General features: G+C 45.6%; 1 protein-coding gene across 8 annotated transcripts in view; it reads left to right on the top strand.

Annotated features, from left to right (window-relative positions):
• LOC105476071 (vacuolar protein sorting 13 homolog B) overlaps positions 1-25998 on the top strand; it is an 859286-nt gene that overhangs the window by 829112 nt on the left and 4176 nt on the right. For all 8 annotated transcript variants that reach the window (XM_011731700.3, XM_011731704.3, XM_011731702.3 and 5 more), the window contains 7 exons: positions 1502-1620; positions 5679-6484; positions 11564-11740; positions 14008-14178; positions 20454-20630; positions 22939-23041; positions 23601-23850. In XM_011731700.3, the coding sequence (XP_011730002.2) occupies positions 1502-1620; positions 5679-6484; positions 11564-11740; positions 14008-14178; positions 20454-20630; positions 22939-23041; positions 23601-23850 (1803 nt within the window). The remainder of the gene's footprint in view (positions 1-1501; positions 1621-5678; positions 6485-11563; positions 11741-14007; positions 14179-20453; positions 20631-22938; positions 23042-23600; positions 23851-25998) is intronic.

The raw sequence follows: 25998 nt of genomic DNA, 5'->3' as shown, positions 1-25998 counted from the left end.
TCAAGAGGTTTACAATCTAATAATGGGGTCAGGCACATAAACAAGTAACTGTAGTACAGACAATGATATTTTTGGTCAAATAGAAATATGGTTAGAATTGTTTTAGAATGTAGAAGTAGGTGTCAGTCCAGAAGGGAATCGAAAAATTAAAGATGGCTTTATGGAGTAAGCTATCCTTTAAGCTGTATGCACAAAGACATACAGGCTTTTGAAAGGACTTGTATGGGGAAAAGTATATTCTAGGCATAGTGAGTAGTGAGTGGCAGACAAGGGCCTCAGCTGAAGCAGAGGCTGTAGAATGAAAAGGAAGACAGCAGTGGAAGAACCAGGCAGAGCTGGAGGGGCTGGGCTGCAGCAAGGAGCAGAGGCAGAAGGCAGAGAAGACATCCAGGTAACCTACATGCTGAAGATGGTCAGAAATTCTGAATTTCTGAAGTCCATGAGAAAGTCATTGCATGAGAAAGAAGGCCAGCGACCTTGAAGTTGCTTCCAAATGTGACTCTGTGGCTTTCTCCTGTGGTTCTTTGTACACTTTGGTGCTTCTTCATGTGATCAAAATTAGAATATATTCATTGTTGGTCAAGCAAGAGCCTACCTTTGTTCCGTCATCCAGGATTTTTCAGTCTGTCTGCTTTTATTTGCTGCCGTAATAATAACAAAGGGCCCAGACTTGGACTGAATTGATACTGCAAATCATCAGAACCAGCCTTCCCAAGCATAAGGAGGATTTTGCCCCTACCCTCAGGTAATCCTGGCTGTGAACATGATGTTCTTGGAGTTGTTTTTTAAATAGCCTTGTTCTGTTTTCAAATATTTACCCATTTAAGCAACTCACTATTTAATACTGAAGGGGTATTTGTTCTGCTGTCTGGCACCTGGATCCTGAGGTAGAGCTTTTTTCTAGGTCTTAGTCCATCTTTTCATGTTAGAAAAATTAATTTTTTACTCTGAACAAATTAACTTATATCTACCATTCTTGTTACAAGTTATGCAAAAGACCCTGGAGGGATTGTGATATGTTTTTAGGTGAGTTTTGAGGTATGTTTTTGTGTCCCTAGTCCAGAAGGACATCCCCATAGTAGTAAGTTCACACCCAAGAGCCTGAAAGTTGTTTGCACATTGCACTTCAAGTCCCGAGTTTTAGGGTTTTTTTCCACAACGATTCATATGCACACATATAGCGGGCCCCATGTCTGGACTCCAGCCCACACAGAGTTATTTGCCAACTCCAAAGAAGCAGAGAATGAAGACACTCGTGCCCCATCATCCATCATTTTTTTCTATGAACCTTACAGCTGAATATTGAAAAATCTGGTTTTGATCTTTTGGGTATTTTTTTTTTCATTTCAAGTCAACTGAATAGCCCATACACATGGATATAAAGAAATATAACCAGGAATTGTTTGTGGTATTGAATCAGAACTGGAGACATCTGAAGTCAAGCCACTTCAGTAGTGTTTCTTACTTCTTTTTAATCAGATTTTGAATATTCTTTCTGCAGGTTGTGTTCCTGACTGGCTTTGGCTATGTGTATGTGGACACTGTACATCAGTGTGGCACAGTCTTCATCACTGTGGCCCCAGAAGGAAAAGCAGGACCTATTTTAACCAACAGCAATAGGTAGGTTTAATTATTTTCCCTGTAACAACATAGTAAGTGTTCCTGTTATAAAGTTGTAAACTTACTATTTATTTTTGTCATCTCTACATATATATTAAAGCTTTTTGTTAATTATCGCATAATCCATAAAAAATATGGTTATTAGCAATAAATCATACCTTCAATAGGTAGCAATAAACCATCTTTCCTAGATACCACTTCCACTCCTTCTGTGGTAGGTTTAACAAACTGATTTACAAACTATGCATCTTGGAATCATACCACTATTATTAGCATGAAATGCACATTAATACCTCTGTATCTGCATGACAGTGTAGTAATTAATAATAAAACTTAGCAATTAGAGCTACATCAAATATAAATACGCCTCTTAGAGTCATATTTTCCACCCCCACTTTGACCTGAATGTTGCCATCAGGTTTTAAAAACTTGAAATAGACAAAGAGTTAATATTCTTAATTTAAAAGAATTCACATAATTCAATAGGAATAAAGATAGCCTTACAGAAACAAAAATAGAGGCAATAGGCATAAACAGAAAATTCTAAGAAGAGGAAATATAAGTAATCAAAGAAATGCTGATTTATCAAATTAACAATGATGTCGTATCATATCCAGTCCTGGTGAAAGTGTAAATTGGTACTATTTCCTGGAAAGCACTTTAGTAATACATGTTAAGAGCTTTAAAATCCTTTTGGCTTAGAAATTCCACTTTTAAGTGTGTTAAGAGTTAAGGAAGTAGAGAAGTGGGCAAAGATATACACAGAGAGATGCACACAGTGAGAGATACCACACAGTTACAATGGCAAAGTATTCAAAGTAAAAATGCCCATCCATAGGGAAATAGATGTACTATAATTGTACTATAAATGTTACAACTGCAAAAAGTAGATCTCAAAGAATATTAATGGAATAGAAAATGCATATTATATAATCTAAAAACAAGTAGAATATAATATTGAATATATATGATCCTAGTTGTGTGTTATCTGTACATACATACACACATAAGTACATATGTATACATACACGGAAAACATTCCTAGAAATAAGACTGAAAAGAAAACAATCAAAATTGGTAACAGATATGGGGGGGGTTAATGAGTTATTTAATATTTATTATTTGATTTCTGTATTTTGATTTCTTATAATAGCATTTATTTTATGATCAGAAAAAATAATTTAATATTAAAATATAAATACCACCAACTTCCATACATTTGTTTAAATCTTTCTTTTAAAAAGTTCATTGCAACCGGGTGTGGTGGCTCACACCTGTAATCCCAGCACTTTGGGAGGCCGAGGTGGGCAGATCACCTGAGGTCAGGAGTTTGAGATCAGCCTGGCCAACATGGTGAAACCCTGTCTCTACTAAAAGGACAAAAACTAGCCAGCCTTGGTGGTAGGTGCCTGTAATCCCAGCTATTCAAGAGGCTGAGGCAGGAGAATCACTTGAACCCAGGAGGCGGAGGTTGCAGTGAGCCAAGATCACGCCACTGCACTCCAGCCTGGGCAACAGAGCGAAACTCCATCTCGGTTTGGGCGGGGGGGGGTTATTGCTTCTCATATATGGTTAAGAAGTCATTAATTTGGATTCTGCTCATTTGAATTTATAATATTTCAAACAATGTTGGATAGGATGTTTTCTTTGCCCAAAAGTGTTCATAAAAAATTAATAGCATAACAAAATTGGAGATGAACTTTTAACTAGTATAGTACAAAATTTCAGGTTTATTCAACACTTTCAGAAACATTTTATCTAGGGCATAAATGTTAATGACAATAGAAGCAACCTTTCATGAGAAAAGTACAGGTATTTCTTGGAACTTCCTTAATTCATTCAACAAATGTTTTACAAGGGCTTACTGGATGCCTACCACAGGATGAGGATACATCCATAAATAAAAAGGCCCAATCCTTGCCCTGGAGAAGATCACTTTCTCCTCATAGGCATGGAATTGGGCAGGGTGATGGGGGGTGTAGAGAGTAAACATAAAAAGAAAGGAAATGTTATGGTGCAGTAGAAGGTCAGCATTCTACAGGGATGAAAACAGAGCTCAGTAAGAGGCGCTGGGAGTGCCAGGGCCAAGGGACTGGGAGAGTGTAGTTTTAAACAAATTGGTGTTGGTAAGCTGCACTGAGAAGTTGATATTTGGGCGGAGACTGGAAAGCAGTAGGGGGTTAGTAATGTGACTATCTGAAGGAAGAGCTTCCCAGGCAAAGGGCACAGCCAGTTCAAAGGCCTGCAACAACGTGCCTGGCATCGAGGAGGAACAGGGAAGAGGCTGTTGTCGGCCCAGTGGAGGGGATGGAAGTGGAAGTAGCAGTGCATGAGGTCCAGGAGGTAAGAGCTAGAAGGAGGGAGACCTCATTGGGACATTGAAGGGCTTAGCTTTAATTATAAGCGAAATGAGGAACTCATTGGAGCATTTTGAACATAGAAGTGACACACTGTGACTTAAATTTCTAGAAGATCATTGGCCACTTTGTTAAAGTAGACTGTAGACAAACAAGGGCACAAGCAAGCAGGGAGACTAGTTAGGAGATGATTACAGTTGCTCATATTAGAGACACTGATGGCTTAGACTACAGTGGTGTCAGTGGAAGTGTCAGTGGAAGTGTCAGAAACAGTCAGATTCTGGATCTACTTCTAAGGAAAAGTCAATGGGATTTTCCTAATACATTGAATGGCTAAAAATAGAGGCATCAAGGATGACATCCAAATTTTTGGTCTGAGCAACTGGTAGGATATGGTTGCCATTAACTAAGATGAGAGAGACTATCTGCAGGTTTAGGAGGAAAGATCAAGAGATTGGTTATAGACATGATAAGCTGAGATGTCATTTAGACATCTAAATGACTGTGTGAAAGGTAGATACACAAGATTGGAGTTCAGGGGGGAGCTCCAGGCTAAGTGTATACTTTGGAAGTCATCAACATATAGATGGTATTTTAGGTCATGAGACTGGATGAGATCCCCAAGGAAGTCAGTGAAGATGGGGGTGAGAAGAGGACCAAGGGCTGAGCCTTAGGCACTTTAAGAGGTCAGGGAGAGGAGGAGGGATCTCCATAGGTAACTGAGGACGAGTGGTCAGAGAGGTAGAAGAGCTGAGAGAAGACAGGAAAGAAAGTATTTCCAGGAGGAGGGAGTTGTCAGCAATGCCATTATTTGTTAGTATGTCGAGTAAGCAAAAACCTGAAAGTCCATCATTTGATTTAGCCAAATGGAAGTCACTGATGACCTTGACAGGAGTTGTTTTATTAGGCTGGGGATGGGGGCACAAAAGGCTGCTTGGAGCAAGCCTTAGAGAGCAGGGAAGGAGAGGAGTTGGAGACAATGTGTATAGAACACACTTTAGAGTTTCTATATAGAGAGGATCAGAAAAAGGAGTGGTAGCTAAGGGAGAGAGTGGAGTCATGAGGGATTTTTTGAGCTGAGAGATGACAGCATGTTTACAAGCTGCTAGTAATGAAGAAAAAGATGATGGAGGAAAGGGGTGTGAGTTGCTGGAGGGATGTCTTTGAGTAGGTGAGAGCAGAGTGATTTAGTGCACTTTAGAGGGGTTCACCTGAGACAGAAGCAAGGGTAGTTCCACCCCAGAAATGGAGATGGAGAAGAGCTAAGCATGGACTCAGGTATGGTTGGTGGGCAGTTGTGGCAGGAATTCCTGCTAACTTTTCTTCTGCTCACGTGACTTTTTCAATTTAGGGAGTCTCAGTTACTTTTTCTCTCTTTCTGTCTTGTGATCATCATGATAGAGAATTAATACACAAAGACCAGAGGGATTTTGGAGTAAAAATCTGGTGTTGATAAGGGAAACATACGGAAACATGACAAGAGTTTATAATAGTCCCATTGGGAACATTTCCCAATACTGTTGGAGTGTGACGGGCTCCATCCAGAAACAATGTCCTGAAAGTTGAGTTCTTATTTGTTTCTTATGAGAGTCTGATATCCCATCAGGAGGTATTTAATAGGGTACTGTCATTAAAAAAGAAAGAAGAGAGAAAGAAAAGGTGAGTGGGGGAGACTAATGTTCTTGTCCCTTTCTCTTCTAGAGCCCAGGAGAAGATTGTTACATTCAAAATGTTTATCACTCAGTTGAGTCTGGCAGTGTTTGATGACCTCACCCACCACAAAGCATCACCTGAGCTTCTGAGACTCACACTGGACAATGTTTTTCTCTGCATGGCCCCGGGAGCTGGTCCCCTCCCTGGGGAAGAGCCTGCGGCTGCGCTGTTTGAACTTTACTGTGTGGAGATCTGCTGTGGGGACCTGCAGCTAGACAACCAGCTTTATAACAAATCCAATTTCCACTTTGCTGTCTTAGTCTGCCAGGGAGAAAAAGCAGAACCCATTCAGTGTTCTAAAATGCAGAGTCTCCTCATATCTAACAAAGAGCTGGAAGAATACAAGGAAAACTGTTTTATCAAACTTTGCATCACCTTAAATGAAGGCAAGAGCATCCTCTGTGATATTAACGAGTTCAGCTTTGAATTAAAACCTGCTCGGTTGTATGTGGAAGACACATTTGTATACTACATCAAGACTTTGTTTGACACTTACCTTCCTAGCAGCAGGTTGGCTGGTCACTCCACGCACCTCTCTGGGGGTAAACAGATGTTGCCCGTGCAGGTCACACAGCACGCCAGGGCCTTGGTGAATCCTGTGAAGTTACGGAAACTGGTGATCCAGCCAGTGAATTTGCTCGTCAGCATCCATGCTTCCCTCAAGCTGTACATAGCCTCAGACCACACTCCTCTCTCCTTCTCGGTGTTTGAAAGAGGACCCGTCTTCACCACTGCAAGGCAGCTTGTGCACGCCCTGGCAATGCACTATGCCGCGGGGGCCCTTTTCAGAGCAGGTAAGAACACAAGCTGAGGGTCTGTGATGAGCTAGAGCCTGGGCAGAAATGACACGCTTGGGGGTAGCACCTCATTTCAAGACCTAAAGAAGCAATTGGCAAGAGGTAACACACCTGAGCTTTACAGTCACACACAACTGGATCTAAATATAGAGCCTGCCACTGTTAGCTGTAAGACTTTGGGCAAGTTATTGAACCTTCTTCCTGAGTCTCCATTTCCTCATCGATAAAATGGCTTTGAAGATTTCTGAGAGGATCAGATGAAAGTATGTGAGGTATCCAGCATTTTGCTTGCCATTTAATTAACATTCGAGCAGTAGTAGCTGTTCTGTAACTTAGAATTTTAGTTCAGTTTAGCAAACACTTTTTTTTAGCACCTTGCAGGCACAGAGCCCTTTCTTAGCACCCTAGAGCAACCAGGAAAGCTAGCCCAGGTCTTCAGTCCCTGGGCCTAAAAGAAGTCCAGTTCTTGTTTATTAGTTTTCTTCATTGCTATTCATGAATAGCAGCAGGTGAGAAATTCAGAGGATTTGTGTGCTCGTAAGATGCACATTGAGCCCTCTATCTATCCAGTGCTGTACTGCCTGTCTAGACAGCTGGCAAAGCGAAGGCTGTGAGTGTGTCAGCCTCTCCACAGACCTGAGCTCAAAGAGAAGGAATGGCCCTTCCACTCTCTGGGGCCGGGCAAGTGGCCTATTGCAGGCTGAGGGCTGCTGTTTCTCAGGGACTCTGTGGGAAAGGTAAGGATTCCTTCAGTCTGGCTGGAAAAGTCTGCAGGGGCTGGCTTGAACATGCATGCAAAATTTTGTAGAGGGACTACTGTGTCCTAGAGACTGGTGGGTAGCGGGCGCAGTGGCTCATACCTGTAATCCCAGCACTTTGGGAGGCTGAGGTGGGAGGATCACTTGAGCACGGGAGTTCAAGACCAGCTTGGCCAACTGGTGAAACCTCGTCTCTACAAAAAATTAAAGTTAAAAAATTACCCAGGTGTGGTGTCGTGCACCTGTAGTCCCAGCTACTATGGAGGCTGAGGTGGGAGGATTGCTCGAGCCCAGGACTTTGAGACTACAGTGAGCTATGATCACATCACTGCACTCCAGCCTGGGTGACAGAGCAAGACCTTGTCCCAAAAAATAAAGATTGAGTGGTGGGAACCATGTGGTCTCAGGGAACATTATGGTAATCAGCATCACAGTGTGTGTTCCTGAGCCAAGTTCACTCTAAAGCAGTTTTAGTTTGATAATTGGGCTCCCAGAAACTCAAGCAAAGAACAGCATCCAGAGTTAGCCTTGTCAGCCCTTTCCAATAAAAAACATGGAAATCTTACTTTCTGAAAGTAACAGAGGAGAGACCCTTTGTTCTATCCTCTTTGTAAAGCTGTACTTTGTGAATGCATTCCCATATAAGATTAAGATTGTAGCAGTAAACAACCTGTGTTATTGCCATATTGGTCAGATTACATTTTCTCCATAATGAAATTCATAGACTTACTAGGGTTATCTAGACTCTTTTATAAAAGATAACAACAAGATCAGGGAGAGGGTCCTGCAGACCTGTTGTCTTGATAGCTTGCACAACAATGAAGAAAACATTTCCCTCTTGCTAAAAACTTATTTAAAAATAAGCAGTTCACATTTCAAATTTAACAGATGGGTGTATTTATAAACAATTCCAGAAACTTTCCCTTCAGGCAATCTTTGCTTTTTCACATAAGCAGCAGGCACGTAGGTTACTGAGCTCCAGTCTGAGGCCCGGCAAGGACGAAGGCTCCCATTCAGTCTCTGCACGACGCAGCAGTGCAGTAAGCAGCAGGGAAACTCTACCTGTGGCACCAAGTAATGGGCCGTGCAGCCCGTGTGCTAAAAACGAGCTCTTCGTTTTGGTTTATATTTTTAATGAGCTTTCACAAGAACATTCTATTTGAATTTTATATAATTCACCTAAAAATCCTCTAAGCTGCCATTCCAATCTCACTGTATACCAACATAAGGGATTCTAATATAGAGGGCCAAGTTTTCAGAGCCTGTTGGAAACTCTGTCACTAAAAATCTATGGACAATCTGAAGATCATCTGGAAGAAAGCAGTGATTGCAGGAGTAGGAAATGGGAAGATGCTGGAGGCTCCAGACTCCCAGGTGATCCTTGTCGAGGGAAGGGAGAGAGCTGGCTGCAGGTGGGCAAGTTGCCCACTCACATCTCACTTGGGTCAGAGTGCCCCTGCCTGTCATGGAAAACACCCTTACCTCATTTCTAGGGAAGTTGTAGTATCAACTTAAAGAGATTTTAAAAATAAACAGGCCAGGTGCAGTGGCTCATGCCTGTAATCCCAGCACTTTGGGAGGCTGAGGTGGGTGAATTGCCTGTGCTCAGGAGTTCGAGACCAGCTTGGGCAACACGGTGAAACCCCGTCTCTACTAAAATACAAAAATTTAGCCAGGCATGGGGGCGTGCGCCTGTAGTCCCAGCTACTTGGGAGGCTGAGGCAGGTGAATTGCTTGAACCTGGGTGGTGGAGGTTGCAGTAAGCCAAGATCGCACCACTGCACTCCAACCTGGGCAACAGAGCGAGACTCCATTTCCAAAAACATAAAAAATATTTAAAAAATTAAACAACTAAAAAAGGTAGAGGTAGGAGAGGCAGAATGAAAATAAATAGTAATTGGAAATCAGTAACTGACCCTGTCTGAAGGAATGCATGTGGTCTTTATCCTGAGGCCCCTCTCTAACCCAAAGGTTTAGTTTGATAGGAGCCAGGCAGACTCCCTTCTTCAACACAATTTCCAAATGACCAAGCAAAAGATAGATTTGCTATTGCAGGACAATAAAGGAGTACCTTTGGATCTGTCTGCCCTCTTCTGTCCAGCTCAGATGCCACTGAGATGTAGCTCTGGCCTCCACATAGCCCTTCTATCAGGCAGTGGCTTCAGGCTTCAAGGATTCCAACCCTACCACAGGGGAGAACCTGCCACTGGCAGGAGGAGGAGGCCAAGGCAGATTCCCACTCCCTCTCTGCACCCGTGGCACCAAACTGAACAGGCCTGTCATGGGGGACACTGCTTGGCCATAGCTACTCTCTTTTCTTTTATACATGGACTCGTTGGAGAGATGGGGAATTAAGATGTTTCTAGACCAACCTTCTGCCGTTAGGTACACCCTTACAGCCATTCAGGGCTAAAGGGAATCTGCTGTTTCTTTACCTCCAGAGAAAGCCCTCCATGGAGGAATATTCCACAGCCTCCCCAGCTCCTTTGCCTACTCTTTGCAGCCTGAGCTCACAGAAGGAAGAGGTGGGTGGGCTTCGGAATTAGGAAAACCTGGGTTGGAAACCCAGCCCACAGGTGGATCATCCAGGGGACTATGAGCAGTTGGCTTAGTCTCCAAGCCTCAGTCTCCCCCTTTTCCTGCCTGTGAGGCCATGGAAGCAGTACCACCATGTTGCATGCACCTCTGCCTCCTGTGCCTGGTCCATTCCCTGACCCAGGCAGCAGCTCAGTCACCAGCTAACCTGCACTGATTTGAAGGGAGAGAATACTTTTCTTGCAGTTACTGTGAGAATTAAATGTGTTGAATGCCTGGCATCCATAGGGCCTCTCATTTGTAATCTTTATCTTCCAGAAATTATTCCCTCCTTTGCCCTAAGCCCTAGTGTTATCATCCGAACGTTCCAGAGAAGGGAGGAGGGCTCAAAATTTAAGAACGTCCCTCTCTTCATGGGCTGGGCATGGGATTCTTCGGGACCTTGGCTGTTGTGTCCTCACCTTCCCGATCCCCTCAGATCACTGAGCTGCAGATCTCTGTCACAGGACTGCCCTCCTCTTCAGAGCCTGCTGGTGAAGGAGGGATGGCTCCCACCCAGTCCTGTCCCCACAGCCTTCCCATTGCCAGGCTCTGAGCACCAGGCTGGGGAGGTTGGTGGCTTCCCAGAGAAAGCTGTCTTTTTGGACTCCTCTCTCCTGGCCCTCACTTGCCCCTCCAATTTTTGGGGCCTACATCCCCAAATCCCCACCCCAGGGAGCCAGGGTAAGGGCAGTGCCTGCGGGACTCCACACACAGCCACGTTCCCATGGGGCAGCAATGGCTGTGTGGCAGGCCAGCTTCTGGTCAGCCCAAGCTTCAGGAGGAAACCAGATCCAAAGCTGCCCTCCTGGGACAGGCACAGGTGAACACTCCCCTCTCACTAACCTCATCAGAATGTCCCTGTCACAGAGTTCAAGACCAGCCTGGCCTACATGGTGAATCCCCATCTCTACTAAAAATACAAATAAATAAATAAATAAATAAATAAATAAATAAATAAATAAAGCAAGCCAGGCGTGGTGGCATGTGCCTGTAATCCCAGCTACTTGGGAGGCTGAGGCAGGAGAATCGCTTGAACCCAGGAGTCAGAGGTTGCAGTGAGCCGAGACCACACCACTGCACTCCAGCCTGGGCAAAAGAGTGAGACTCAATCTCAAAAAAAAAAAAAAAAAAAAAGTCCTTGTCGCCAGGGTTTACATAACCGGAGCTGGGACTGAAGGGTCCAAGACATTTGTCTGGCTCTAGCTCTGCTCCAAAGGGAAGCACTCAACTCAGTAGGATTGGGAAAGATTAAAAACAACCCCTCCATTCTTGTCAGAAGTTTGCATCCCCTTTGCAACACACCATTGAGCATCTGGCCACCCCCGACCAGGCATCTCCTCCTATCCTGGTGCCGCCTCTGTCCCGGGGAGGCTTTAGAGAGAACCTCCCGCCTGCAAACACCTGCAGCCCAAGAAGGCGCCCTTCCTCAGGTGGTGGCAGAGTGCGTCCCCAGCACATGGACCCCTGTTAGCAGGAATATGGGAGGCTCGGGCCAGGCAGTTATATTAAAGCCATTTGTGGGGCCATCAGGGGATCACTTTGATTTATAAAGTATGAAAGTTTGCCATTTATGAATTCACAGGGAATGACTTATTTCCCTTATTTTCTTCCAAAGAAATGGATTACTTTCCCAATTCCAGTGTGAAAAAATGAATTGCAGGGGAAATGGGTCACTTTTTCACAAATGTTGAAAGTTCTGCATTTGAGGTTTCAATCACCCCTTCCCTCTGGTCCATTGCAGGCTGGGTAGTTGGGTCTCTGGAGATTATTGGCAGCCCTGCAAGCCTGGTGAGAAGCATCGGGAACGGGGTCGCCGACTTCTTCAGGCTTCCGTACGAGGGGCTGACCCGGGGCCCCGGAGCCTTCGTGAGTGGCGTCTCCAGAGGGACTACATCGTTTGTAAAGCACATCTCCAAAGGTAGCGGTTTCCGTTCCTTGCAATAATGCCTTTACTCCTTCCCTTTTTTTTTTTTTTTTAAAGAATGTGCGTTCAGATTGCCTCTAGCTTTGGCCTGTTAGCTTGCAGTGAGAGTTTGGATTTGTAACAAAGCTCATAATATAATGTCTTATGTTTTGAACAGATCAGTACTTGACTGTGGTGTGTGAAAATGTTTCAGAAACTTCAGAATTTTAAGCCTCCCATTGGGAAAACAAGGATTGGCTCAACTGTTATTCCATGTGATAAACACAGAAATATTAAAGGTGTTCAGGATTTCTGCTAAACATCAGAAACCCTACACTGTGTTGCCTCCATATTTTTTTAAATGTAGATACAGTTGTCATAACTTTCTGAAGGATATGGATACATTCTGACATGGAAGCAGATTTCGGGGTGAAACAGCCAACTTTTCTCTAGCACGCCACGTAAACAGTGCCATCTTGTGGCCCAGACAGGTCATCAGGCACGGAGGCCAAAGTGCTTTCCCACAAGGACAGTGTTTTAATTTTATCTGTGTGTGTTTGCTTGATGTTATTTTGGTCAGCTTCGCAGAGACTTGGGAACTAACAAGGGCCATCTGAGTCCCCTTTTCTTCTCAGTGGGAGGCAAGGAAAACAGGGCAAAGGGCTTCTTCCCGTAAAAGGCATCCGACCATAGGCCATAGGACAGGTTATAGAAGTCTCTGTAAGGCACAAAAGAAGACTTGATCTTGAAATAGGAGAATGCGTGATCCATAGAGGGGGTGAGGGACTATGGGTGGGAGGGCTGGCAAGAGAACAGCCAGAGTCATAAAAACAAATTCCACGGACAATGAAAAGGACACTCCCCCAGGCCTCAAATCATCTGGGAGGCCTGGGGGCTGAGTTGCAGAAATCCACCCCAGGAGTCACTGGCAGACTGCTCACTCTTGACACTGGAATCTCTGTGGTTCTGTTGTTTTTATGTTAAAATAAGACAACCAACACCTGCTAAATTGAACCTCAGCGGTATTTTCAGCCTACTGACTCACTGAATGTTTTTTACACTTGTTCTCTTCTTCTCTTAGCAAAATCTGTTTGGTTTGTTGGCATCCCTATGTGTGTGCACGCACGCAGATATTTTTCTTTTCAGATTACTGGTAAAGATGCAGCTGCAAAAACGACATTGAGCATTTCTTCCTGAAACTGGACCTGCAATAACAGATGAGCTAGTTTGTTAGCGTCCAGATCTGTACATGAAAGTCGCTCAGTTTTGCTCACTGAGACGTGTGCAGACCTGCTAGAGGAATTGTGGCTGTTGCGACCAAATGCTAAAACAGCCTTCCTTAGGAAAACCAGACAGATTCACGGCTCTCACATGATTTACTCCCTTTATTCCCCTCACTGTTTTTTCAGTTAATATCCTGAATATCAAAATTGCACATATTCTCCATGGCACAATAATTACATCCTCAGAATGGCAAATGATAAGGTTTAGTATCTCCCCCTTTGTTATTACTGAAGTTATAGGGAGGGAATAAAATTTATTCCTAAAGTTGAAATATTTCTTTATCATCTTTCTAAAATTTAGCAACGTAACTTTACCCTTTAAAATCAGAGCAGGCAGATTTTAACCTTCAAAATTGGGCCTCAATGAAGGCATCAATACTGTTTTAATCAAACCTTGACAAATTCAATTATAGTGAAGGATAGTTTCATGTGAAACTCTAGGCTGCTCTCTGGCACCTGTGATTCTTCCCCTTTGAAGAGTGTCATCACCCCTGTGGGCAAGTGTTCCTCTTTACCTCATTTTCTTTTAAATTTTATTGTATCTTATTTGAGACAAGATCTCACTCTGCCACCCAGGCTGGAGTGCAGTGGTGCAATTGCAGCTCACTGCAGCCTTGACGTCCTGGGCTCAGGCAATCCTCCCACTTCAGCCTCCTGAGTAGCTGAGACTACAGATGTGCACTGCCACACCCAGCTAATTTTTTAACTTTTCATAGAGACAGGGTTTTGCCATGTTGCCTAGCTGGTCTTAAACTGCTAGGCTCAAGCAATCCTCCTGTCTTGGCCTCCCACAGTGCTGGTATTACAGGCGTGAGCCACCGCCCCAGTTGTTTACCTCTTAAGACTCTTTCTTCAAATTGCCTGAGAGGAAGCCACCATCACTTGCCACTGGGCATGTCCAAGAGGGCCCACAAGTGTTCCCACTGCCTCTGAAACTACTGCCTTGGGGTCCCTCATGTATGTGACAAGGAGGCTAACCCCATGCTCTTATTCCCTCAGGCACCCTCACATCCATCACCAACCTGGCCACAAGCCTGGCCCGGAACATGGACCGGCTCTCACTGGATGAGGAGCACTACAACCGGCAGGAGGAGTGGCGGCGGCAGCTCCCCGAGAGCCTGGGCGAGGGGCTTCGACAGGGCCTGTCCCGGCTGGGCATCAGCCTGCTTGGTAAGGGGCTGTGGGGCCTCCCACCTGTCTGCAGTCCAGCAGACTGAGGTGCAGGGTCTCCCAGGACTGGGCAACCTCGCCTTCTGCCTGGGGATGACTGGGAAATGCTCAGAGAAGGTAAGGCACTTGCTCTGAGTTCCACAGTGCATCCCGCTGAGGGCTCACCTGCACAGCCGCACAGGCAGCACCTGTGTTTGCTTTGTGTATGAAATGTATCTTGGGCCTCACTAAAGTTCTTAAAAGAAATCCTAATTTGATAGGACCTGCTCTAAGCATAGTGGTGTCTGCACGAGGACAGCAGCATCCAGCTGTTTGCTTTCTGAAGAATATGATAGGCAACCCTTCCGAAGCACTGGCTCCCTCACTCCCACACATGCTGAGCCGCTTCTTTTGTTTGAGAAGCACTAGAGCAACATGCAAATGTCATGTAAACTTCAGTGAGGAGCCCACTTTTGTCCTTTTACTTTTTTGAGATCAGCCTGACTCAGAGCAATTACTGTTTGTAAAGCAGCCAGATGGTATAGAGGTGAAGATTGCTATGCATATTTCAAAATATTACAAATGTTTGAAAATAAGTTGCTTTAAAAAAATCTATAAAAAGGAAGCTTCAGAGCTAAAAGCTTGCAGGGCAAGATTATCAAGGATTTTTTTGTTTATTTGTTTGCAAAGGAATTTAAAACTGTTGCTTGGCAATGTGCCTGTCCCGCATCTGAGGGAGTGTGCGCCTCCCAGAGATCAAAGTCACCCAAAGCAGTGCAGAGCAAAGGGTAGAAAAGATGAGTTTGAAAGGACTTGCCCTCTCTCTGATCTTCAGTTCTCTACGGAACTCCTCGATTGGCAACTGCAGCCAGCTGAGGCTCTGGGAGGAAGTGGTAAAATGGTACAAGTTCAGGTTAAGTTGCTAGAAATTATATAGGTAAAAACATTCAGTGGTGTGGGGCACTGTCATATGTGGAAACTGGGAAGCTGGTGACCTGTGATAAACAAGCTGGGTAAAGGAGCAACCTTCTTGCTTAACTCAGTAACCCAAAGGTGATGGTGACTCCTTTGGGGAAGGCGGTGTGGCAGGGGACCCTGCCCTCAGAAGCCCCAGACCTCGGGCTAGGGTGTCCAAGTCCTTTCTTTGTGAACTCAGAGAAGTTCTTCTCTGAACCTGAGTTTTTCTTTTGTATATTGGGCCTGGTGATACTATTGTTAGAAGTAACAGTGGGTAGTTAGTTATATGGCAGCCACCATGCTCATGTTTGGTAAACAGCACCTATCATTATCATAGTATGGTAGCAAATGAATTGTAAGAGTTGCCTGGTTTCCAAGAGTGTCTCCGCAAAAAGAAACATCTGAGCAATGACAGGAATATTTTCCCTTAATCTAATGGATTAAGTGGCTGTAACCAGAGGAAGTGACAATGAGGTTATATTGAGGATCTTAAGGTCATTGTTTTGCAACTCTGGACCTGTTGATGCTATTAATTGGAGGCTTAAGTACCACTACTCTGGGGTTGAGAGCTTCCCTGTCTCCAGCCCAGCCCCTCTGAGAGAGAGAGAGAGAGAGACCAACCCACCCACCCCTGGGCTGGCTGGTGTGTGGCTGTCTCCACCCCAAACCCGACGCCCTTCCTGCCCAAGGGTTCCAGTCTCTTCCCACTCAGAGAAGCCCCAGCCAATGCTCCGTTTTCAGTGTGTAAGATTGTACCTGATGGGAAAAATCAGTTGTGTGAGGAGTCAGGAATCGGCCCCGATGAGGTCATCTTTCTGGGCGTGGGTCCTGTTGACAGGGTAAGTCATAACGCTCTGATCTTTGCTGTAGTCATTGTGTCTTGCATATCCTTATCCATGTGAGGGAATTCATTTTTGGAAACTGCAGTGGGCTCATGGGGTCTTTGTGCATATCTGGTAATTTCCAGAACATTAGGAATTCTTGGGGTAACATAAACCTCCTCTGTAGATGCTGGCTGCATCTCCCAACACTGGCCGGCCCCAGTCCCAGCCCAACCCACCCCCTGAGCAGTGTGTCCATGTCAGGGCTCTGCAGAGTTCACAGTGGGCATCTCAAGCTTGGTTCAAACCAGCTTCCTTTCCTGTAAGACTTCAAGAGCCTTTGTTTCATGTAATCGTTGAGTTATCTCAAAATGTCTGGTCCTAGAACTACCAGGTGTGTGGCAAGAAGAAAGAGGGGAGTACAACAAACTGAATCTCCTCACTTTGGAAAGTTATAGATTGGCCACCATTTAATTCTTCCCCAGAAATGGTGTTTGAAATTGCCATATACAATGCAGTGCCTAATTGAAGTTAGAGCCATTATCACATAATAATTTGAAACCCAGGCCGGGCACATGGCTCACACTTGTAATCCCAGCACTTTGGGAAGCCAAAGCAAGTGGCTTGCTTGAGCCCAGGAGTTTGAGATCAGCCTGGGCAATGTGGCAAAACCCCATCTCTACAAAAATAAAATGAAATACAAAAATTAGCCAGGCATGGTGGCACATGCCTTTGGGCCCAGCTACTCAGGAGGCTGAGGTGGATTGCTTGAGCCCAGGTCAAGGCTGGAGTGAGCTGAGATTGCACCACTGCACTCCAGTCTGGTGGAGAGAGTGAGACCTTGTCTCAAAATAATGACAGTAATAATAATAGTTTTAAACCCATGCCAGTGAAATATTCTAGTTGCTCAGTTTCTTCAAAAAGACACAAAAGTCAAGGACCCAGTTCATAAAAATATATTAAAGGAGAAGTTAGAGTTGGCAAAGCATTTTCAAAGGTGTCATCTTATTTGATCTTCACAACCCTTCACAACTTTGATGAGGTAAAGTGACTTAGCCAGGTCAAACCTCCAGCAAGGACAGGAGCCCGGGCCTTTCCACTATGTCGCCTACCCCTGTGGAGCTCCAGGCCTGGAAACCATCAGGATGTGGGGAGATTGAACAATTTCAAGTTCCAGTATAGGAAAAACACATTTCCCCCAAATGTTTATGGGTTCGGGAGTCCTTCTTGACTCTGCTTCACCCTCATGGGAACCCTATGGAGCATTATGAGGCCCTTGAAAATTAAAGCAAGTCTTTAATTTATGCCCAGCCGCACTGCCCCAGGTCAGCAGGGAAAAGTGTCTGCTGGCTGAGAGATGCCGCCGAGGCTTTTGGATGAGCTCCATGACAGTTTTCCAAAAGCAACGGCTTTTGGAAAAACTCTGTTTAGCCTGCAGTATTGGCATCAGCCTTGCCCACATTTACCAGATCTGTTCCCCAACACCCACACTTTCTACTACACTCTGGAGCCTGCACTGAGAAAGGATATGCAGCTCCGCATCACAACTGCGTTCTGCGTTTCCTCCCAGACCTGATGCCTTCTCATGAACACCAAAGTCAGGATGTCAAGAATTGCTCCTCTGACTCCCACTTTTGGGATGCTTCCTGGTTTGTGACACGCTGCTGGATTCCCCAGAGACCACCTCCTCTCTCTTCATAGGCACTCTTGGCTATGCCATCTGGAATTCCAACAAAACAGGCCTCTGCCAGGTGAATCAGAAAAGTCCCCTCCGAGGGAGTGACTCAAGAGTTGCATATCCCAAGAGACAGCCCTTAAGACCACCATCTGCCATTTACTGACTGGTGTGTATTATAGTCAGTGCAGAATTTAGGAATGACAGGCAAAGTGCTTCCTTCTTGGTTTGCTCATCTGTTCTGGTCAAAAAAGCAGCACTGGGCTGGAATGCACAGTATACTCTATGCATCTCGTTTCTTTCTGGAATGGTGAGCTGTGGCGTGGTATCCCATCTTATGCCTGTCCTTCTGATAGTGTGCCAAAAAAAAATGCCAGAAACAAAATTACACCACATGGTAAAGGCAGCATCAAAATAGATGCATCACAAGGAACTTCCATAGCTCAGTGACCAAGTAGTTTCTGCCCAAGGCTTAGGAGCAAGTCACAGAAAGCGGTGAGGGAAGGCGTGGTGGTCTCCTGCTCCACAATGAAGGCCTTCCTCCTCCTCCACCTTCCAAGGCACAACAGGCAATAGCTCCTGTGTCCTGTGGGGTACAGCACTCACTCAGTCCTGGAAACCCCTCCCAGGCACGCTCTTCTGTCCACTGGCTTCATCAGATCACAGCCAACTCCATGTGGCCACCCACCCCGTGGGCCTAATGCCAGCAGACAAGTCTTGGGATCAGTTTCCACTCTTGAAAGCCTTCAAGCAGAGTTTGAGTCTATGACAGTCCATAATTTACCAGTTGAGGGATTTACTTCAGAGGATATACTTCAGAGGAGAGCCATTCCAGGCTCTGAGAGAGGCTGCCTCTCTCAAAGCAGGGCTGCAGGGACCATGAAATGGCTGCTGGTCTCTTAGCCTCTCTGTTCCCCAGCTTGTGAGCACAGAGGTAGATGAGGCACCTGGTGGCTGGTGAGGAGTTGGTGTGACAGGCCAGCTTTCCCCCTCAAAGATCTGCTGCGGAGCCCGGGGCAGGTGGTTCCACAGCTCCCTCTCTGACTCTCAGAATCTAACACCTTGTCATGGGACTCAGGCTTTCCACTTTTGGGGAGCTGCCCAAATCGTCTTATCTGTCAAAGCCACAGTAACTGGAGCCTTCACTGTGGCCAGAGGAAACGGAAGAGCATAACAGAGGGAGCTTCACTTGATACCTGCGTGCGATGGAGCAGCTGGCTGTCAGCACCCTGTGCGGGTGACTGCGGCTGGCCCAGGCTCCACTCTTTGATTTGATGCTGTTCACTTTGATAATCTGCTGAGGTGACCGGAAGAGAAGACCCAGGGTTCCTCCCTGTCCCTCAGTGTGGCCACTCTGACTTCTGATCTTCCAAATGGAGTGGAGCGTCAATGGCAAATGAGGGGCGCTCCTAGCTGAGCGCCAGGCCTGGCTAGCTGTGATGCTGAAAGAGTGACCCTCACTCTTGATAGCTGGGGTGGCCTGGGCCTGCTGGGAGCAGCTTCCTCTGCTCACTCTTGCCATTTCTGTATAAGGTTTGGCAGCACGACTCTAGGCTGGGAAACAGGCCTGTTGCCTCAGGTCATTCTGAATCTGTCAATGCATAAACTTAAATGTCTTTGTCAAAACCTAGAGGAAAGGAGTCCATGAAAAACATTCCCTTTACAATTGACGTGATGTGCACTAAAATTTCTACATCAGAGCATTTTCATCAATTCTAGCAGTTTTGAGTTGAAAACAGACAATTCTGTCAAGAATTGTAAAGAAATTTTCCCTTCTGAGTTAGGGAGCCCTCCACTCCATCATGAAAAAAAATCAGAATGGTGAGGCTTTTCTGGCTCTCATTGTTGGCCTCTCAAAGCAGGAGTAGCACAGGGGCCGTATCCACAGGACTGCCTGAGGGGCTCCTTTCATCTTAACTGCCTCAGGCTCAGTGCAGGAGATGGACGCCCTGTGCTACAGCTGTGGGAGCAGAGCCCCGAGGGGTTTTGGTCGCTATTCTAAGTGAGGAGTAAGTGGCCAAACCTCAATTCAAGTGAGAGAGAAAGGTTTTTCCAAGATTGGCAAAGAGGAAGAGCCTGTTTTATAAATGGGATAAGCGAATCTCTTGGTGGTTAAGAGCTATGCTGTGACTCACACTCTCTGTACACTTAACAGCTGTGTGACCTTGGGAAAAACTCCTTAACCTCTGTGCCTCAGTGTCCACATTTGGATAAAAACAATGTCTGACTCCTGGGAATATGAGGATCAAATAATCTCATACAAGTAAAGCTCTTAGCACAGTCCCCAGACCTAGTAAGCATTCAAGATAGATAGATTACCTATAATCAAAATAATAATTACTATATCAATAATTACTCTTAAGTATTAATACTACTAAATTATGATTGTTATGATTATTATTAAAAGTGGGGAGTTAGAAAGGGGCTTAACCCCTTCCAGTTTTTCATCTTCCTGAATCGGTGCAAATGTATTGGGCTGAACAGTCTTTCTCTGCTCCTGAGGAATTGTTAGCTCCTCTCTGTAAACTGTGTTGCCTGACTTCAGAGGAAAGATGTGTGGATGACACTGAAAAGACTGACAGGTTTGTTAAATTCTGAATTAAACTTCACAGATCCTGACTGTGTGGACCAAACTCCATCTGAATATTGTACTTTGATGACAATAATAAATGTCTACTGCCCTTGGTGTACTTAGGTAACTGGTAAATAAATGAATAGTAAAGACCTTTACAATGAGGGTGGGGACTCATTTTCAATCCAGATAAAACTGTGTTCCAGATGGAGCCTTTCATTTTCCAAAAATTTTAAGCCTCTGTCCTTACTGAGGGCTTTTGTTATTCCAGGTGCAATTGCTGGTATAGTCGATCAGCCGATGCAGAACTTCCAGAAAACATCTGAGGCACATGCTTCAGCAGGACACAAGGCCAAGGGTGTCATCTCAGGTGTGGGGAAAGGAATCATGGGGGTGTTCACAAAGCCCATCGGAGGAGCTGCTGAGCTGGTGTCACAGACTGGTTACGGTAAGTTGGTGGAAAACCCATCAGGCCAACCCAGACGTTAGTGATTTGCATGATTATACCAAGGGTTCCCTAAGATAGTGTAACCTTTCACATGGTAGAGGAGTAAAAGATAAATAAATAGTGGCTATCTTTCTTACCTCTCTATGCTTATTTACACAGAGTAGAATTTTACTACTACTAATAAAACCGTAGAATCAGGAAACCAGTTACTAGTTTCAGTGTATATGTCACAGAATCTTTTTACAGTACACTTGATAGACCAGTTTAGAGGTTGAGGGCAGAATGGAGAATACCACAGAGAAAAGAATTAACACTTTTTCCTATGAGAAATGTGGAAGGAGTGATAGGTTGTGGGAAGATAACTTTAAGAAGCAGTAGAGTATGAGACAGAGTGTGGATGTGCACATGGATCTTTGGGTTTGGGGTGGCCTTCTCACCCACAGACGCCATCCTGCTCCTCACAGCCAGGCCGGGGCAGAAACAAAGGATCTGCAACTAAAATCCCTTTCGCAAGCAGACAGCTGTGGAGTGCATGGGCGCATGGCACTACCTGCACTTGGATGGGCGTGCCAGGGCCTCTCCCCGTGCAGCAGTGTGCACACGAGTAATCGGTGCCTATGAAAGGAAGCACCTCCTCCCAGGCTTATTTTCTGCATTCGTGGCAGAGCACATTAAAGTGACTTTCCATAAACCTGTGGCTGGAACCATTAACATTTTACCTAAAATTGGTGTCATCATTTTGGTCATGAAGCAGGCTGTCTAGCTAGTATCACAAACCACAGAAGCACCCTCCCGTTTGTCAGACATGTAAGCACACTGTCTGCATCCACATCTGGCCATAAAGCCCACGGGATGTTTCAAGGGAGGCATCCGGCTCCTCAGCAGGCCTGACAAGAGGCAGCCAGATCAGGGCATAAAAACAGCGTCTGAAAGGAAGGGAGTGGAGATGAATGAGTGCCCACACTTCAGGCAGCCATCCGGAAAGCATCCTTTAAGAGACCACACAGACGCCAGCATGTGTTCCTCTTCGCTTTCCCCTCCTCGCCCCCCTCATTTCCCTCTCCTTCTGTGAATGACATTTTCACTCACAGGGAAACTGACAGTAAGATGTGCTATAACCTGTAAGTGGGAAAAGTTAAACTCCCTTATGATACGGACTCCAGTGAGGTAAAGTCAAGTCATACTTCACAAATTCTTTTGGTTTTGAAAATGCCATTGTCCCTCACTGTGTTTCCCAGGGCTGAAGAATGCTCCCTTATGTAAGAAGATCTTACAGCAGAGCTTCACATGGCCTTTTTGGTTTCCATCACTCTTGTAAAACTTTTATTACCGAACTGAAGGTTTTACAAACCACTAACTCTTAGTCTAATGACTGCGTCGTTTATAAACATTTACAAGCCCTCAGAAAGCACACATGCTGTACCATCTTTGGTTCTGGAGAGTCTCTGTAAAGGCCTATGTGGCTGCTGCTGGGTGCCCTCATTTGGTGCTGGCACCAGGAAGAGCATGTCATAAACCAGAGGCCCCAAGCGCACTCATAAATGTACATGGATTCGTGTTTAACAGTTGGATTAAGTCACTTAGCATTTAAACAGTGTATCTAGGCAAAGGGTGTGCCTTTGTATATATCTGTGTTTTTTATTTTTTGACTAGCCTTAGCACAGATACAGAAGTATTAAGGAAGCTAACTAACAATCTAGAGGTTTTTTTTTAGACACAGGGTTTGCTGTCACCCAGGCTGGCATTTGGTCACACAATCATAGCTCACTGCAGCCTCCAACTCCTGGGCTCAAGTGATCCTCCCACCTCAGCCTCCGGAGTAGCTAGGACTACAGGCATGCACCACTATTTATTTTTTGTAGAGATGGGGGTCTCACTTTGTTTCCCAGGCTGGTCTCTAACTCCTTGACTCAAGCAATCCTCCCACCTTGATTTGATCTCCCAAAGTTCTGAGATTACACGCATGAGCCACCATACCAGACCTAGCTAGACTTTTTTAACATATCAATTACAAATGATATCTAAGCTATTGTTCATGACCAGCTACTTTCAGTGTTTTTGCTTCCTCTAATTGCTGGTCTATGCTTGGACTGTGTAACACATTCATATTTTAATTTTCTAATGCAAGATCACCAAGGTTAAGAGCATTGTAATGTTTAAAGATTATCTATACACTTGCTTCCAAAGATGTGACATCACTTTGGATCTGTAACATTTTATGGATGGCTCTGAGCAGATGACATCATTGCAGCATGAAACTGTTTTCCAGAAAACAAGTAGTAAAACTCCCTTGCTTCTCTTACCACAGGTATTTTACATGGAGCTGGACTTTCTCAGCTTCCCAAACAGCGCTATGAGCCAAGTGATCTACATGCTGACCAGGCTCCAAACAGCCATGTCAAATATGTCTGGTAAAATTATTGAGATACTTGCTCAACTTTACATCCATACTGTATGTTAATAGCTCCTGGCTTGCTCTCAAGCTAATGGGCCACACTTCCAGGGAGCCCAGGAGTAGCCATTGTTGGCACTGGCATCTCAGGCAGCACAAGAGCACTGTAGAGGGACAGGAAGGGGCTGCCACTGCCAGGTTTGGGGCTAGCTGCACAACTCCTCTGCTCCATACCTAACCACTCAAGGAAAGTCATACATTGGCAGAGAAGCCCAGTCTTGCTAGAGGGCCTGAGATTCCCTGTGGAATGGCCACTCGAATTAGAGGTGCTATTTCTAATGGAGAGAAAAGGAGCTAAGCAAAACCAAGGGAAATCTTTATTCCCAGGAGGAAGCAGGTTCTGTTAACCAGAATCAGTGTTTGAGAACTGACAATTACATTTCAAGCTAAAATGAGTAATTGGATTGGTGAGGGCCCTTTGCCCTTGGGGAGGCCGCCCCATTGGTAAATAATGAGTGCTGATAAGTGACCATCTTTTCAAAGCTGGCCCCTGGCCTCACTTTTCTCCTTTTAAACAGGAAAATGCTTCAGTCTCTGGGCAGACCAGAAGTCCACATGGCCCTGGACGTGGTTTTGGTGAGGGGCTCAGGCCAGGAGCATGAAGGGTGCTTGCTGCTGACATCAGAAGTGCTCTTCGTGGTGAGTGTCAGCGAGGACACACAGCAGCAGGCTTTCCCCGTCACAGAAATCGACTGTGCACAGGACAGCAAGCAGAACAGCCTACTCACAGTGCAGCTGAAGCAGCCAAGAGTGGCCTGTGATGTGGAGGTACGTTTCAGAAAACAGGGCAAACAAGACTAGCTGCCAGGGAGGTTGGAGTGGCTGCTGGAGACCAAGGAGAGCTGCTACCCAGAGAGGGAGTGTGGAGGCCAGAGGGCCACTGCAAAAGGGCACTGGGAAGCCCCCATCCAGATATGCACATGAGCCCTGTACAGGAGAGCCCAGCAGGCGGCTAGCAGGACTCAAGGTCTGGGGCTAAGTCACCATGTCAGCTGAACAAGGCTGATCTGGCTTGGCCGTCATGGGGCTGGGGTGCTCGATGGACAGGACAATGGAGTTACAAAATGAGTGGGTCGGTACAGGAAGGGCCAGGATTGGGGCAGCAATTCCCAGCAACTGCTCCACAAAGGAGGCCCCCTTGTCTGAAAGCCTGAAGTCAGGTCCTTGGCTGCCTGAGGACCCCAGTTGGCTGCAGGGTGCTGGAGGTCTGTGGGTGCTGGAGAGGACCACTGCAGGAGCAAGGGGCATCATGAAAAAAGACTCTCCACTCCCTCCCCTACCCCCAAACCTGGTGACTTCAAGGGTCAACATTTTGTGAGGTGGTCTCTCTCTCACATCCACTGCTTTGTATTCTGTGGCTGTGTTCTTTCCCACAGGATGGTTTCCCACCCCATAAGTACCACAGAATCCCCCCCTGGGGATGATACTTAAGGCTCTTGGGGCAGCTCCATGGCTGGCTCCTGGCCTGCATAATGTGGAACAGATGCGCAGGCAAGGCATACTGGGTGTCAGGAGTCAGAGCTGAGCCCCGACCAGAAAGACCCCAGCTTCCTGTAGTCCAGCCCAGGGTAAACAGGTGCACCCACTGGAAAACTGCTCTGTGCTCTTCCTCCTTGGGTGATGGCCTGACCCATAAGACCCTAATTATTTACATAAGAAACAGCCATCTTTTTCCACACAGCAAGATGGTAGTGGATCAGTGGCAAACTGGAGTCTGCTGGTCCTAACCTGGGGACTGAGTGGCCCCAGCAAAGCACAGCAAACCTGCCCCCAGTAGGTTCTGCCTGATCCTCCTTTCATTATTCTCTTCCTGCGATGGGGGCATGTATCTCCGTCACACCACTGTTTGGGTAAAATTATCTGAGAAGATGGAAAGCAGCCAACCACAACAACTCTAAGATTTCTCTAGTTTCTTGGATCATGATCATAGTCAGGCTTTAAGCTAGGGTTTGGCACCAGGACTACATTGCTCCTTCAAGTTGATGACTTTCTGGGAATAAACAGAGGTCAGATGTCCAGGCTGACTTTATTAGATCTGCCAAGATCTTCTGATCAGTTGACAATAAAGCAGCGGTGATTTGGCAAGGGATAATATCATTACAATTAAGTCTTTAGTCCTTAATGAGAAACTTCCAAGGCCCTGTGACTATCATTATTCCTTAGCTGCTTGGGAAATATTTCAGATCTTAAACTCTTGAGACTGGAGATTCTTTTGCTGTTGAACTGTCTTCAACTGTGATCCTTCTCTTGTATTTTTGTTTGAGGCAGGTACTGTGGAGAATCATCATAGGCTGGAAGGAAACAGACCTCAGTTTCCCTAGGGGTTGAGATAGTATCTGGAGTCACCACTCCTAAAAGTTGCCAAGATTATTGGGACTGTGGAATGAGGAAGCAGCACTGAAGCTCTGGATACCATTTTCAACACTGATTTTCCATTGCTGTCCAGGGCTGAAAGAGGGTTGGGATTAAGAAATGCCTAAAACAGAGGTGGGAAGACATGACTGAGAGCAGGAGCACTGTGCCTGCACAGCCAAGGCCAGGCACTGGCTGGAAAGTGGATGGGCCAGTGCGCCTTCAGCCTCCACATTCTGCTTTCTCTATTCCACTTTCTGTCTCATTAATATTCCTATTAATGACTTAATGGGAATAACTGCTGCCGTAATCCTGTGTCTGTAACCCCAACCTCTCCTACTCACCCCCAAGAAAACTCAAGCTGCAGAGCATCTTCGAGACTAAACCCTCCCAACTGCTGTAATCCGGAGTATTTTCAACATGAGTGGGTGGGGGAGGGTGGCCAGCAGTGCTGTCTTGTCAGGGAGCTTTCTTGAGCTGTCTTTTAGTGCATCCCAACATAATCCACAGACATAAGGAAGCCTGTCTGCTGTGAACACTTCCAGTGAAGACTAAAAGCAGTAT

The sequence above is a fragment of the Macaca nemestrina genome, chromosome 8 (genome assembly GCF_043159975.1).
Source record: "Macaca nemestrina isolate mMacNem1 chromosome 8, mMacNem.hap1, whole genome shotgun sequence".
In the NCBI taxonomy this organism is placed as follows: domain Eukaryota; kingdom Metazoa; phylum Chordata; class Mammalia; order Primates; family Cercopithecidae; genus Macaca; species Macaca nemestrina.
This window is presented reverse-complemented; position numbering and strand designations above follow the sequence as displayed.